The 15,218-nt window shown below is 35.9% G+C and overlaps 3 protein-coding genes across 4 annotated transcripts; 1 reads left to right on the top strand and 2 right to left on the bottom strand.

Moving 5' to 3' along the window:
• Positions 1-1,937: 1,937 nt before the first annotated feature.
• LOC107415304 (PWWP domain-containing protein 3) lies at positions 1,938-6,081 on the top strand. 2 transcript variants are annotated; one of them, XM_048472810.2, is made up of 2 exons: positions 1,938-2,230; positions 2,615-6,081. In XM_048472810.2, the coding sequence occupies exon 2, from the start codon at positions 2,667-2,669 to the stop codon at positions 5,820-5,822; it is 3,156 nt and encodes a 1,051-aa protein (XP_048328767.2). In that variant the 5' UTR covers positions 1,938-2,230; positions 2,615-2,666; the 3' UTR covers positions 5,823-6,081. The 2 variants fall into 2 exon arrangements, with proteins under 2 accessions (XP_048328767.2, XP_048328766.2); XM_048472809.2 differs by having other exon boundaries at positions 1,938-2,299.
• A 674-nt stretch (positions 6,082-6,755) lies between these two features.
• Positions 6,756-9,864, bottom strand: LOC107415288 (universal stress protein A-like protein). The gene is made up of 4 exons (XM_016023587.4): positions 9,524-9,864; positions 7,608-7,729; positions 7,318-7,436; positions 6,756-7,052 (listed from the first exon to the last, which is right to left on the bottom strand). Exons 1-4 carry the CDS (start codon positions 9,699-9,701, stop codon positions 6,944-6,946), a joined length of 528 nt encoding a protein of 175 aa, XP_015879073.1. The 5' UTR covers positions 9,702-9,864; the 3' UTR covers positions 6,756-6,943.
• Positions 9,865-10,829: 965 nt separating this feature from the next.
• Positions 10,830-12,207, bottom strand: LOC107415295 (uncharacterized). The gene has a single exon (XM_016023594.4). The coding sequence runs from the start codon at positions 11,775-11,777 to the stop codon at positions 11,190-11,192; it is 588 nt and encodes a 195-aa protein (XP_015879080.2). The 5' UTR covers positions 11,778-12,207; the 3' UTR covers positions 10,830-11,189.
• Between the last annotated feature and the right edge of the window lie 3,011 nt (positions 12,208-15,218).

Here is a 15,218-nt window from a genome sequence, read left to right as displayed (position 1 = left end):
CTTCAATAGTTTTTTGGAATGCTTTAGAAATAGTATAAAAGGGGTACTGGAATTCTGCAGCAAACTTTTTCAAATGCTCACTGAAAATGGCACTTGAAAGTATATAGTAAAGCATCTTTGAGATGTTTGGGAGAATAGTAAGTAATAGAAAGTGTGGAATGTGAAATTCAATAACAAAGAGATGCGATTCCATGTAGATGGTGCACAATCACCTGGAGTGCCTACTATTCTGTACCATTCGTCTCAACAAACTGAAAGTTTCTTATTAATATTTTAGTTTGTAGCCGACCCCATTTTGCAAAGGCTTCCAAAGGGAATTTTAAATTCAGAGCCAACAAAAGAAAAAAGAAAAAAGAAAAATGTATATATATTAATATATATATATATATATATATATATATCCATAGACCAATGTTTTGCTATTGTTTAATAATTTGCGACATTTAAAGTATAATATTTTTTGGTGTTGGATTCATTTTCACTTGTTGTACTAAAAAACCATAATGCACCACCTTAATTATATTGGGGTGTGACATTCATTAAATGTCATTCGAAGTTTGAATGGTTGAGCATTTTCAATACGCTGTTTATTTATTCTATCAATCTTTAAAAATATATTAAAATAGAGAACCACCTCTTGTTTAAATTTCTAGGCTTTTTAAATTTAGAAATTAAAATAAAAAGTTAATTTAGCCTTTCAAAATATAGAGATTCAAACCCTTCTTTAAATTAAATTTTTTAATACTTTCTTTTATTACTTTTACATTTTCCTATGCATATTATCTTTTTATGTTCATTTATTATTTTACATATTCCTATACACCACCAATATCATTGTATGTTAATTTAAAAAGTAAGTTGGAATAGTTTACTAAATGTCACTTTTTATTTTTGAAAATCTTAAGATGCTTTTTTTAATAGAAAATATACTCTTTATTATTATTATTTTTTAAATAAGATAACTTCATTGAGAGGAAAAACCAACTAGATCAATATTCAAAATAGGAAGCCAGTGGCTCCTCCTCTAACCAAATAGAACTAGAATTAGACTTGAGACCAAACTGGGCAAGAGCATGCGCCAAAACATTAGTAATCCTAAAAAAATAATAATAATAAAAATAAACTGAAATTTTAAAAATCTAATAAGCATTATTAGAGATGCTATAAGTCAATATTCTATGATAAATATTCCAGTGCACTATATATATATATATTTTTTTACCGTGTTAATATGGTAAAGCTGGTCGTTTGACATTGTGACTGGAGTTCATGATTATAACTTGGAAACAATTACGTTAAATTAGAAAGGAGCCATTTTATTTTCTTTGTTTTACTGTACAATTAAAAAATAATAATACATATAACTGTCCAAAAATGAATTGCTAATTAATTCCTATAATATTTCTTTTTTTGGGAAATAATTCCTATAATATTTTTTGGGTAAATAGTTAATTCCTAAAATATAAACAATTTTGTTTAAATAATACTAAAATTTAAATGGTAAAACAAACAAAAATCTAATGAAATATATTAATTCACCCAAAAAAAAAACAACAAGAGCCCAACGCCAATGGTGTCGTTGTAACTGAGTTGCTTTTGCTGTCCCCACTGAGTAACTAGGCTCGCTAATTGGCGAACGCAAAGTAGTGCTAGAATCATCGTAGCCTTTGCGGCATCCGTTCTTTCGAATGATACGAAGGACAGGTGTCGGTCATCCGTGACTTAATCCTCACTTTTTCAACGTAAAACAGCTTAACAGTCACAGCCCCTCCATTAATCCGCACCACAAATTGCGAAGATATAAAAAATCGATGATACTCGCCCTTTAAAACGACCACGCTAGCACCAAGACTACAGTGAAAAGCCAATACGGCAGCCTAAAAGAGCGAGTCCCAGAAACTATTAATTACTGGGATTGTTTAATGCTACAGATTACTAAACGTGGAAATGACCGCTCGAAAACGACTTCGCCAAGTAAAAATAGAGAGAGAGCCTCTCTCTCTCACCTCACCACACCGCCTGGACTTCAATTTATCGCAACCTACCCTTACGAGATTTTACGTTTCCCACCTTTGACAAATTCATTCAGTCTTTCCTTCGTCTTTTTCTTATCGTTCTCACCGTTTCAAAATTTTTTAATTTTCTCTGTGTCAAGAATTCGATTCTCTCCGGGGCTGTCTTTCTCTTTCGAAGTTCAGATTTTTTGTTTTTCCAGGAGAAAATAGTTATGGTAATTACTTCCTGGTTTGAGCGTATAATAGTATAGACTTTTGGAAACCCTAATTCTTCGTTGGTTAAGGTTAGATATATTCGTTGTGTATATTGATATTATTCCATTCAATCTCTATAACTTTCATTCATGCTTATCTTTTTTGTTAATTATTATTTATTTTTTGGTGTTGGAAAATTTTTATTTTAATATTATCTTGTTTTGAATTATTCTATATTTTTTTGTCAATGAGTGTAAGTGGGTGGCGTGTAATACTATTATATTACTTGCGAGTTTCAATCTCTTCTTCCTGAAACTCTGAACCTGCAATGTGCTGATTTTCACAGCCTTTCCACTCTGTTTTTCTTAAATTTTGGGGTTCTGATCTTTTTTTATTCATATCAGCTGTGAATTTGGCGTAGCAGTTTGGTTTTCCCGAGAAAATATTTTCCAGGAAATGGGAACGGTAGAGACACGATCCAAATCCTTAGCTTCGTCTTCTATACGTCCACCAACTGAACCAGCTAAACCTCAAGTCTCAGGTGAGAAAAATCTTAGAGAAGTTATTGATGGTAAGAAGGAATCGCGGATGGGTTTAAGGTCGACAGGGGAGGGCCGCGTTCGGGTCAATCAAGAGAATGGGGTCAAGGAATCTGTAAACGGAAAACAAGGTTTGGATGATGATGGTGGTGGTGGTGGGGGTAGTCGGGTCCTTCAGACAAAGATTTCAGTTTCCGGGGATGGTGGTTTGCCGGATTCTTCTCCGCCAAGAAAGAGGTTAAGCGCGAGAAGACTTGGAGGTAGTAGACATGGTGGTCGGACTCGCAGTATTGAAAATTCGGACGAGGTTCTTGGGGCTAAGCCAGGGATTGGTGATAAAATCTGGCTTGAAGGGAATGGGATTTCTTTGAATGAAAATAGGAAAAAAGAACCATATGGGAAGCTCAGAACAATTGAGGTTCCTATTGCAGAGACCAGTGAAAACAACGATGGAGAAGTAGAAGATGCCAATGATGAAGAGTATGAGTTTACCGTAGGTGATTTCGTGTGGGGTAAAGTTAAGAGCCACCCATGGTGGCCTGGGCAGATTTATGATCCGTCTTATGCATCAGATTATGCAGCAAAGATTAAACCAAAGGATAGACTCCTTGTGGCTTACTTTGGTGATGGAACTTTCGCTTGGTGCCAGCCATCTCAGTTAAAGCCTTTCGAAAAGAATTTCGTTGAGATGTCTAAGCAGAGTAGCTCTAAAGCTTTTCTCAATGCCGTTCAGCAGGCTGTCGATGAGATTGGTAGACTTCTGGAGTTGAAGATGACTTGTTCATGTGTGCCCAAGGAGAATCGAATTGGTCTTAGTCAACCATCTGCGGCGAATTCAGGAGTTAAGGAAGGGATTCTTGTGCCTGAAGCTGGAATTGGGAAGCTTTCGGCTCTAATGATTGAGCCTGATGAACTTCTGGCTGGATTGAAACGCGCTGCTCAGATTATGTATGTGAACAGTGTGCTTGAGCTGAGGGTGATACAGAGTCGGTTGTCTGCTTTTTATAGATCAAAAGGGGGATATCAGTTGCCCCAATACCATGAACCCGAGCCAACTCCTGGCCTTGAAGAAGACAATTGGAAATCAGTAGAAGTTCCAACCCAAGGGCCATTTGAGGACTGGCTTTCTTCTCCAATAGGTTCTAGTCTTGCCCAAAACAATCAAAGTTCGTTGCAACATTCCCCTCCAATTTCGGAAAGTAGGATATATCATAGAAGGAAACAGAAAAGCATTGCTGACATTATGGAAAGGGATAAAGACTCTCAGGCTAAAACTAAAGACAAGAAAATTACTAGAGGAGATAAAGATTCTCAGCCTAAAACTAGGAGCAAGGAAATCACTAGAGAAGCAATCACAGGGAAACAGACAACATTCTCCGGGAAAAAGAAGAGGAAAGGCAGAGAGGAAAGTGATGGCGAGGGTGACAGCAATTTGACTTCTGAAACTGGGAGAGGAAGGAAGGCCAGGTTCTCAGGGTCTGCCATTAGTGCTGATACTAAAACTGTTCAGACTAATAAGAAAATTGGCAATGTGGTCAAGGAAGAAACTAAAAAGGGCGTCATCTCAAGGAGAAGGAAGAATGATGCTGTCAGCTCTGAACACGATGATGGTGAGCGCACTGTTTCAAACAATGGGAAATTGAAGAGTCAAAGTTTGCAACGGGATGATAATGAGGTCAAAGGACAAACTGAGAAGGGCATTCTCTCCAGGGAAAGGAAGAAAAGCAAGTACCTATCCCCACCTTTCACGAATATAAATAGTGGGAAAAGGAAAAGAGAAACCGAGACAGAATCTTTGCTGGTTTCTAATGAAGCTCAGATAGGGAAACAGATAACCAAGGCTGCCGACAATCTTATCGGGTCTCCTCAAATTGTGAGTTGTAGCGCTGAGAAGCATCTGAAGACTGTTTCTATAGAACTACCTAGTTTTGATGAAGAAGAGACATCTCATGGGTCTAGTCCTAAGACAATAACAGATGATCAAAAGGAGATTGTGGATCCAACAAAAGTGAATGTGGCAGCTAATGAAATGCTATCTCAAATCCGGTCTGTGGCTGTTAATCTTTCAAATCGAAGGGGAAAGAAATCTTTCGAGGTGGTTGTGGACTTTATATCCATATTCAGAAACTCAATCTATCGCAATGGTTCCAACTACAAACTGTACAACAAACGTCAACCTCGTGCAAGGAGAAAGATTTTAGACTCTGAATCTGAATTGCCTGGGAATTACCCAAACCAGACTTCAAGGACATCACCTGAAAATGAATCTAAGCGGAGGAGAACAAGAAACAAAGAAGAGAAGAAGGCAGATAAGCTGGAGCGGAAGGAAGCTTCTGAAACTCTTGATGCAAAATCAGGTAGGAAAGCAAGAAAGAATGAAGATAAAAAGGCAGATAAACGTGAGCAAAAGGTAGCTACAGAAATTCTTGATACAAAGTTACGTAGGCAAAAACCGAAGCAAGCTGGTGGAACATCAGACTATAAGAAAAAGCCAAAGCAAGGTGGTGGAACACCAGACTCAAAGACAAAGGACAAGAAGACCGATGTAGAAGCTTCACCTGCAGTTCTTTTTGTGACATTTGGCCCAGGATCCTCTCTTCCTACGAAGGCTGATCTCATTAGAATATATGGTAAATATGGTGATCTGGATGAAGCAGAAACAGATATGTTCTACAATAATTTCTTTGCGCGGGTGTCATTTATACACAGCTCTGATGCAGAAAAAGCCTTCAGTCATTCGCAAAATGCAAACCCCTTTGGCACTGCCAACGTAACTTTCCGCCTGCAGTACCTCTCTAGTGCATCCAAGACCCGTGAGCTCAGTGAAATATCCAGCAAAAAAGAGTCTCCTCCGCTGAAGCCAAGGGACAAGACCCCAAAGAAGAAGTCTACACCCCAGCCATCTGTTGTTGAGGCATCAGAGCTCGACTTCATAAAGCAGAAACTTGAGATGATGACCTCGATGCTGGAAAATTCTGATAAAAAAATATCACCCAAGATGAAATCCAAATTGGAGGGTGAGATGAAAGGCCTGTTAGAGAAGGTAAACACAATGGTCACCTCTTCGTCTTAAGATTGGATAATGTCTAGAAAACCTAAGCTTTTTCAGTTTGTATACACAGTCCCATTTAGTTTATGCAGCCAGTGAAACCGATGTGTAGCTTTAGGAGAGAAATACTTTGTAATTTATTACCTTCTTTTGAGATGCTTATGGATGATGTACTTAAATCTGCGTTAGGAATTTACTTGACACAGATGGATGTCCTATTTTAGTCTAATGTACGTAACCAGGTGGTTGAGTTTATTAAAATATAGAGATCGAATTTGATAAACCTCTCTCTCTCCCTCTCCTACACGCTATAATGGAGTTTTGTTTCAGGAAATGCAGATATAATGTTTTTTGGATCTGATCCAGTTTGAAACTCTTTTTGTCACAGTCATTCTGGACTATTTAAATATTAATACGATCTACTTATAGTGCACAATATGTTACTCGAAAAGCTTGGGTGCTTTGTCAGACATGCCGGTTGACTAAGTTAGCTGCCCAATCGCGCCTCAGTTGGTAGCCTTGGACGGATGGTGCAGCTAGCAGCTGATTATGCTAATCTTTTTGGTCCAACCTTTCCCATATATCGCCATAACGTTAATACGGTGATAAACAGAGTTCACTGACACCCTATTTGCTATTCATTTTATTGAACCGCCATGGTTGCAACTTCCAAGCACGAGAGCAATTTGGCTCAGGAAAGAGTATTGTGCTTCAATATTTTGTTAATAGAACCATAGTCACCATTTCTTTTGGAAACAACAAAATCCTGATAATTCACATCCTCTTCTATAAAACAATGGAAGCATTAACACATCAATTGGTTAATTGGCAGAATTGACCTCAAAAGTTAGCATCTCCAAAACATATTACGTTTCTTTTACCTATTACGTTCCTTTCACAAACATAACATGACCTTTCATTCTCGAAAACAGACCAAGCATTTGAGAAGCAGGCTCAAGAAGGAATGGACAGCCATGTTCCACCATTAATCCGTATCTCATTTCTAATTATACACAATGGTAGTTTACATGTGAGAAACCGATCAAATAGTTCAAGATGAATCTTAACATAGATACTGCCATCCGGTTTCATACGTAACATAATGGAAAAACAAATAACAGGAGCACATTCAAAGGGAAGCACAGTCAGTCATCGACTGGATCCTGAGGAGTTTCACCAGCATTGCGCTTGATTGCGATGACAGGGCACTCAGCGTGCTTAGTACAAAACTCACTCACAGTTCCAACAAAGACCCTACAAAATATAAACAAAGATGAATTCCCTCGTTCAAGAAATATCGTTTAGAATCTTCCATATAAAACAAAAATTGCTCTTCTGGGCAATGATGAATGAGCTCACGAACAATTTGTAAATATGGATACTAGTTTTATGGTAATCTTGGAAAGATAGAATAAAACTGCTGTACTTTTTCCAAGTGTAAAAACAGTATATTTGCAATAAATGAATTAGAATCATTGCTTAATCAGGTATGCCCAGGAAGACATAGCTGGGAGTATACCTCTGGAATGGACCAAGGCCCCGGCTGCCTACAACCAGAAGATCTGGCTGTTTATTTTTCACTTCATGACAGATCACTTCCTTGGGATCACCTCTTTTGATCCATGCTTCACAAGAGATCTTCAAGTGTACCAACAAAAGAATTAGTAAACTGAAAACAACAGTGTATCAGATAGAAAATTGCAATTTTATAAAATACCCCTGAAACTACAAATATACTAGAACTTGTGCACACATACTCTATGTGTAAATGCACACAAAATACAGCAAGAGAGCACAAAATATCAGTACCCCAATTTCATGACATCGATTGACAAAATACTCCAGCAGATGAAGTCCTCTTGCCCTGTCTCTATGCTTTATGCTTTTAAAATCTTCAGGTGATGCATAGATACTATCCATATCATCAAAACCTACAGAAGACACAGGTTGCAAGAAACCATAAGTTATTTTTGTTGTTGTCTTATTAGATGTGGTTAAAACACATGTACAGGAAGAAGCAACGGAAAACGGGTAAACCATAACAAGGCTTGAACTGCCTTCAAGAACAAGCTAAAAGATACCTTTTACCAGGTATACCAAATACAACATCTATAAAACTCCAAACAGATACTACTGCATTATATGTCAGATCATTGACATCATCCTTAATATCGTGCACCCAAAACAACTAAAGAAACAATTGACATCATTCTTTGGTTAGAGCAGATAATGAGAGCAGATGCTTACTGCTACAGGACCTTCACAGAAAAGTTTGTAGCATTAAAGCATCAAGTGAGCCAATTGATGTGGCTTACCATTCATCTAATAAACGATGTAACTTTAGGACAAATGTTAGCCTAACATATGGGACAAATTTGGATAGAACACCTTTGTAAAAGGCATGACAGGGAACTTACACATGAATTAATTACATATTGGAACAGCTCAAACTCACAAACTATATAAAGAGAAAAACATCAATGATATGTACTGCTGCTTCATAATCATGCCCTTTTACCACCTCTATCCCACTTGTCCTAGCCATCTGAAAAGTCGTTTACATCAATCTTCACAAGTCATAAGTGATATATAAATGGGATATGCTCATTCACACAACAAAAGCATCACTCCAACTACATGAGACAACTTTCCGTCCTTCTGTCGTTATAAAAGCCATCTTCAAGATTTCAACTTCTGAAATACAAACTTATTTCTTATTCTACATTTTACTCCATTGCTAAAACTTTCAGCACAAGACCTTGATATCTCCTTTGTATCTTGCTCTAAGACCGAAACCAGCAACCATTGACAAGCAGGCATGTTAAGTTATGTATACAAAAGACAATAAAAAAGTAATAGAAAAGGTAAACAGATAGAATAATGAAATTAAAGTCAATAAACCCTTCCTCTCGATCTAACTGAATTGCTTCAAGAATATGGACAAAATAGCGTAATGAAATCCTTCTCTCCTTCAAAATACGAAGGCACTAATTACTAGGAACAGACGCCTCTATCAAATACAATCAGAAAAAAATGTTACTATTTAATTTTTAACATTAGAAAGACTGATCAGCTTTAGATATAATACTGGAGAGCACATTCCTCCTAAGCAAACACTTGAACCATATTAAAATTGGAATGATAAACGGCCCAGACTTGCATCACGTATAACATCAAGCAGCTTTCGTTAAATCAGTCACTTTCAGATCAATTTTATGGTATTAGGATAGCCTGAATATCTACATAGCTGATTTCCAAGATAACCAAATTAAGATTACCAAAAAGCTTCATACTAACACCAATAGTCAAAAACCACCGTTCTGTCCACTGATTAGTGGTGCACGATATTCAAATGATCAATTAATCTCTGTGACCATATAAGATGATATTAACTATATTATCCTATCAAAATTCCATTTACATTATTCAATTAATTACGTCATATAGTAAAGAAGTATTTATCTCTCGTGATAGATTCACTCAATCCGTACACCTCTATTACATAAGAACTAACATCCTCTTTTTGGCTTCCACTTACTTCAATGAAAAATGCAATTACAAATTTCACGTAATCTACCATTTCTAACCCTATTTCAAAGTTAATTTGACTTATAGGTAACGTTTGCCACACTTCTTTATTTTATTTATCCCTTTCCTTCGTTTTCTCGGGAAACAAACAGAGAATAAGCGAAACCATCAAAGAAGAAAGAAGAAAGAGAGAGAACCGTCTTCGTCAGGGACTTGGACATGAAGGAAAAGGAGCTTAAAGCCAGAGGTATTGGAGCGAACGATCTTCTCGAGCGTCCACTCGAAAGCTCCTCTGCTGCTTATCGAAGCGTGCGGATAACCCTTGATCGTCGACTCGTTGACTCCCAGCATTATCCGAGTTGGCTCGCCCTCCATCTTCACGCACTCACTCACTAACTCACTCACCGAGTCTTTCTGTTTCTCTCTTCGAACTCTCTCGAGGCTCTGATGTATGAACTCGCTGGCTTCCAATTTTACCAAAGGACAGAAGCCTTCTGCTTAGTGCTCACGGTAGGCGAATGGAGCACCTCAGCGTACGATATAGATGACCTCTCAAACAACTCTAACGTGCGCCTTTTAATTGCTGGCACACCCAAGCCATATTGAAGGACGTGTCATCTTTCGCCTTAAAAATGGCGGGCCGCGGTGTCCTTTTTGTCCAACTCAAAATACCAAATTACCCATAACAATTTGCGTATTGTATGTCAAATTATCTACACTTTAACTTTTTTTTTTTTTAATTTTTAGTTTTTTTGAATTTTTGGGCTAAGATTAGGTTATTATTTTTTATGGAATTGGACAATTATTTGGACCAGGTCTAACTGAGCCCAATATAATTCAGACCAAAAGAGGAACACAGACTGTGACCTCAGAATTATTGTTGTTGATTTTTCTTTTTTCACTGAATCTATTGTTATTGATTTTAATAAATAGAAGAAATTATTTATAAGAAACAAAAATTAAAAGATGTACTTCATAATTAAAGCTCTATCCAGCTGCGACAAATCTTTTAAAGACATATAATGGTGGTTTTTTGTAAATTTTCCTCCTATCCAAACAAAACACAGAAAATTAATTGGTACCAGAAAAGTTTCCCAAATATTATTGTCCACGCTGCCTCTTTGGCTCTTACCATGGCAGATACTAATATGGGTGTCAATTTATTGCTTCTCTGGATGCCAAACCAGGCAATTTTAGAAAATATGTGATATACCGGTATAAATAAATCACTATAAATAGGAGAAATTCGAGGAAAAAAGTTAAAATAATAAATAAAAAGAAAAAAAAATCGGATTTAAAGCTCATTTGATTTATTGCTGCTTAGGTCCTCCTCCTGCCTTGGTTGCTATACATTCAATTAAAGAATTGACCATCTTTTTATTTTTCCTCTCACTTATCCTTTTGGTTGGGGAGATTTAATTTAAATAGATGCACGATAATCCCATACTGCGGGGGCTGGCTTCTATATGTATAAAGAATAAATAAAGTTTAAGCAAAAAAAATAAAAAATAAAAATAAATTAAATAAAGAAAAATTGGGGTTTATTTACAATAAACAAAGAAAAAAAAGAATAAAATAAAAAAAGAAATTTGGGTTATGGTGAATGATGAAGCCCACCCTATTCTGCAGAATAACAGAGAGTCATGATATAATAATCACACCTTTACCAACGATCCATGATCAGTGAAAACGCGAAGTCTAATTTTGGGTAATTGATTCTTGTCTCCAAGTCAAAAGGGGGTTAAAAGAAAAAAAGAAAAAAAAAGAAGAAGAAAGAAGAAGAAAGAAACTTAATAATTATAAGATGGAAAAACCTACTATAAACTATGTTTTACATTAATTATTTGGTTCCCCTAATTGCCCTTACCCAGAGGTTGAGTACCCAGTAAAGGAAACCCTCCCAAAACCCAAATGACCAACCTGATACAACTCCAACCAAACTTTCTCTGCTTCAAACCTTGCACTGACACAGTCTATGTTCTCATTTTCCCCCAAGTCCAAGTCCAAGTCCAATTCATCAGATGATGAAATTTCTGACATTATATTCATGCCCTCATTTGCCCTCCCTTTCCTCACATTATTTCCATTCCTCTCCACAACACTATCACCTCCTCCTCCACCTCCAGTACATCTCTTGCATTTTCTCTGCATTTCCAGCTTCTTCTGCTTCTTCTTTTTCCCTATTCCCAAACACCTCCTTCCAACCATCCATGGGACTTTGACAAAAGCAAGAGCAAGAAAGTTGACCACGGCGCAGGGACAGCAACAAAGAGCAACGCAATCGGCTATCAAAGCTGCGGTGCATGATCGACAATACCTGCCAGAGCACTCGATCCGATCTCCGCCATCAATATCATCAACGGTGTACCGGCTTTTCTTTTTGGGTCCGCCCCGTGAGCTCACGTGGGTCCCAACATTTGTACGTGAAATTCGAGGTGTGTTATCCTCCATTTGATTTGCTTACCCCAAGAGTTTTAAGACGACCCCTGCAAAATAATATGATAAAAATAACTTCACCACCAAAAAATTCTCATCACTCTCACTCTCACTCTCTCTCTCTCGCTTATCTATTTAGCACTCTCTCTCTGCGTTTGTCTGCGTTTCGGCTTTTGGCTTCGGACTGTAAAATCTATATGAATCACCTTTCAAGATGGCTTATAAATTATACGTAGTGGAAATGGAAGATTTATTTTCATGCATTTTTTTCATTCCTCCTAATTCCAAAAGCACATAAAAGGTTCGTGTAATTATTTCAAAGAAGTAGAGCCACAGTCACGCGCCTCAGAAAGTGGTGGGATATACGGCTGTACAATTGTTGACCATTGACCCGTTGAGTGTGTACTCCAACTTGCATTATAGCGCTTGGGAAAGAAATTTTTTAACTGTTCTGGAATTTATTATTTTATTATAGAAAATGCTTTTTGTTGAAAAACAATTTTTTTTTTTTTTTGGTTCGCTATTAAAAACACCTAAACGGATTGATAGTTTTTGTCGAACATGGCCAATCCTTTTTTTTTTCCTTTTTACTTTGATCAAATATAAATAAAGATTCTTTCCTAATCTAGTATATATTTATATATAATATATTATATTTTCAATTAGGGGTAAATAATACCTTATGGAATCCAAAAGTTGACACAATATTGTCTTAAAAATGTATATATTTCAGATAAAACATATATATGTTGAGCCTTTTCCAATGCAAATCATATAATATTCTAGATGCCAATTGGGCAATTAATTTATTTACTACACAAATTTCAAAGATATATGATGCAAATATTCAAACTGATATCTAGTGCATAAGAGTGGGTGAAAAAAGGACGGATTAGCAGTAAAATGGTATCCTGTTTAAGATTTTGATGAGAAAAATTAAGTTGACAGAGGTTGGAGAGTAGTTTTCCATCAATATCAAAAAGTGGTGATTGAAAATAGAATATGAGTTGGACTAGACACAGAAAGCAGAGGCTAAGTCGATGAAAACATTTCCTTCAAAGCATTTTTGTCAATAAAATTCTTAGTGCATGTTTTATGACTCAGATTCCTGATTCAGCTTTGCAACAATTCCTGTACTGTCCTTTGGACAGAGCCTCCTATTCTTCATGTTTCAGCAATGAATTGTCAAAGAATAAGTTGGGCTTTTTATGGGAAATTTTTTTTCTTAGGCACCTATATACTTCACAATCTCTGCCCCTCTCTCTCTCTCTCTCTCTCTCTCTCTCTTTTGGTCTTTTTATTTTTTTTATAGCCATTTTCGTTGCCAAACTGCCTCTCTGACATTAATCTTTTCATTTCTTATCCTATAAAAAGACTTGAACTTATCCTTAACAACAGTGTATGAAAGTGAAATATAAATGTATGAAACCAGTAGTTTAGTTCAACTACTTAATGTATCTGCAAATTAATATCTATTTTCTTAAATAAACTAATATGAGTTTTAACTATTGAAATAATGTATCTATCATTGGTTCTGAACTAATGTATAGATTATACTTAGGCTGTGTTTGGAGTGGGTGAAAAAAAAAGGACATTCCTTTCATAAATTTTAATGCAAATTTAATATCTTAATAATGTATACTTTTAATATTTCTGAATTTAATATTAGGTTTATTTTCTCGTAAATCAAACAGTACAATACTAGATACCTCATGGTTTTCTTTCCTTTTGCCTGACGTTTCCAAGTAAGGTGTTTTAAGTTGTTTCTTTTTTAAAACAGACATATATATTTAAAAATAAAAATAAAAAATTAAGGAGCTGGGTATGATTCATGCGGATACATGTGGAACATCACAAAGATAAAAGAATGGTTTTTTGGTCAATAATTCTATGGTCGGGGTTATGGTTTTGCTTATCGTATATGATACAACCAGGCATAACAATACAAAAGAAAGGAGCATTTTCTTTCTCTCCCAAAAGACAAGTAAGAAACTTGAAATTTTTGTGGAGACCGAAATGTACTTCAAAGGGATACCCTAAAAGCTTGACAAAAGAAAAGGTTACGATCCTATCAATTTCCTAACTGTCGAAAGGGGGCATGAATTATTTTTCAGTACACTGTCAAAATCAAAACTCATGAGTCAGATAAACAGACTGAAGAATAACACACCCTATTTATAAACTTGTTCACCCTATATGACCTTGTGCTTGCTAGCAATTTGGTTTTATCAGCTTCTAAAAACTTCTAGGCCTTATTTATCGTCCAGAAAAGAAAAAAGAAAAAAAAAAAATATATATATATATATATATTTAGTTTTTATAATGACCAAGTGAAAATTATAAAATACTGCTTCACATGGGCAATGAGGTCAACACTAGCCCAACCACATGGCCCACGAAGAGTATTCGGAGACAGTAGTAAACTAGAATAAAACGTAATGGTAGCAATAATCTCTGTCTAAAACTTGAATATAGCATTAAATATTTCAAATACCAATTGCTACTTTGACTATGACTCTACAGGTTGAATTAATCCTTGTCATCTCTAGCAGTTTAATTTCCAAAAAATGGCTTAAAAGAAAAGAAAAAAGGATAACATGGCCATCTATTTCTGTGCTAAGAAAGGCAACTTGGGGTCTATTATTCAATTAGTCTAAATAGTTTTTGATGATTTTCGAGTCTCTATGGTTACAAAGGATGTGGATATCAAGTTCATCCTCTACATCAAGAAAACCCTCAAATAGCTGTAGGCTTACACGCACTACGAAAAGGTGGAAATATAGCTGTATATAATTAAATGCATGAGATGGATCAAAAGCAAGCAATTTTCCATTCAGTGCCTGTTTGTTTGATAAGAGCTAAAATGAGTTTGTAAAATTTTGTAAAATTACAAAAACATAGCATTGTATCTCAGAAGCTTAGTGAAAACCATATAATGCATGTGTGTATTAAAGAAAATGGAACCAAAACAAAATAAAACAAGAATCTCTGAATTATGATTCTTCTAGAAGTAAAGGAAAAAGGAAAGCGACTAACCTCGATCGACCGACAAAAAGCAAAATGTAGTTAGGTTGTTGCTCTTGACGGACTCTTGTAGATTTTTAAGCGTTCGTGGTTTGGTATTTGGCTGACTAAATATAAAAACCTCCCCACACAGAATACTAATGCTTTATATCTGGAGTGAAAGGAAACAGAAGTTGGATCTGATCTGAAATGGCAATGAGATGAAATCTCTTGCTTATCTCTCATTTTTTTTCTGCAGAGGAATCACTCACTCTCTCTCTCTCTCTCTCTCTCTTTCTCTCTCTGCTTTTTTAATCTAATATTGTTTAAGTACTTTGTTATAAATAAAAAGCTTTCAAAAAAATAAAAGCGTATCTGAAATATATATATATTCTACTTCTTCCCATGGCAGCATTATATATATAATATGAGAGAGACAGAGAGAGAAGGTCC

This window comes from Ziziphus jujuba, chromosome 4 (genome assembly GCF_031755915.1).
Source record: "Ziziphus jujuba cultivar Dongzao chromosome 4, ASM3175591v1".
Lineage (NCBI taxonomy): Eukaryota > Viridiplantae > Streptophyta > Magnoliopsida > Rosales > Rhamnaceae > Ziziphus > Ziziphus jujuba.
The sequence above is the reverse complement of the archived record's forward strand: the minus strand, read 5'-3'. Positions and strand labels throughout refer to the sequence as shown.

What these genes read in the sequence shown, in the direction of transcription:
- LOC107415295 (XM_016023594.4), bottom strand. Translation starts at nt 11,777, where the DNA reads ATGGAGGATAACACACCTCGAATTTCACGTACAAATGTTGGGACCCAC.
- LOC107415304 (XM_048472810.2), top strand. Translation starts at nt 2,667, where the DNA reads ATGGGAACGGTAGAGACACGATCCAAATCCTTAGCTTCGTCTTCTATA.
- LOC107415288 (XM_016023587.4), bottom strand. Translation starts at nt 9,701, where the DNA reads ATGGAGGGCGAGCCAACTCGGATAATGCTGGGAGTCAACGAGTCGACG. An exon ending in CCAAGTCCCTGACGAAGACG is followed by an intron (nt 7,730 to 9,523) that starts GTTCTCTCTCTT and finishes TGTCTTCTGTAG; the next exon opens with GTTTTGATGATATGGATAGT. An exon ending in ATCGATGTCATGAAATTGGG is followed by an intron (nt 7,437 to 7,607) that starts GTACTGATATTT and finishes GTACACTTGAAG; the next exon opens with ATCTCTTGTGAAGCATGGAT.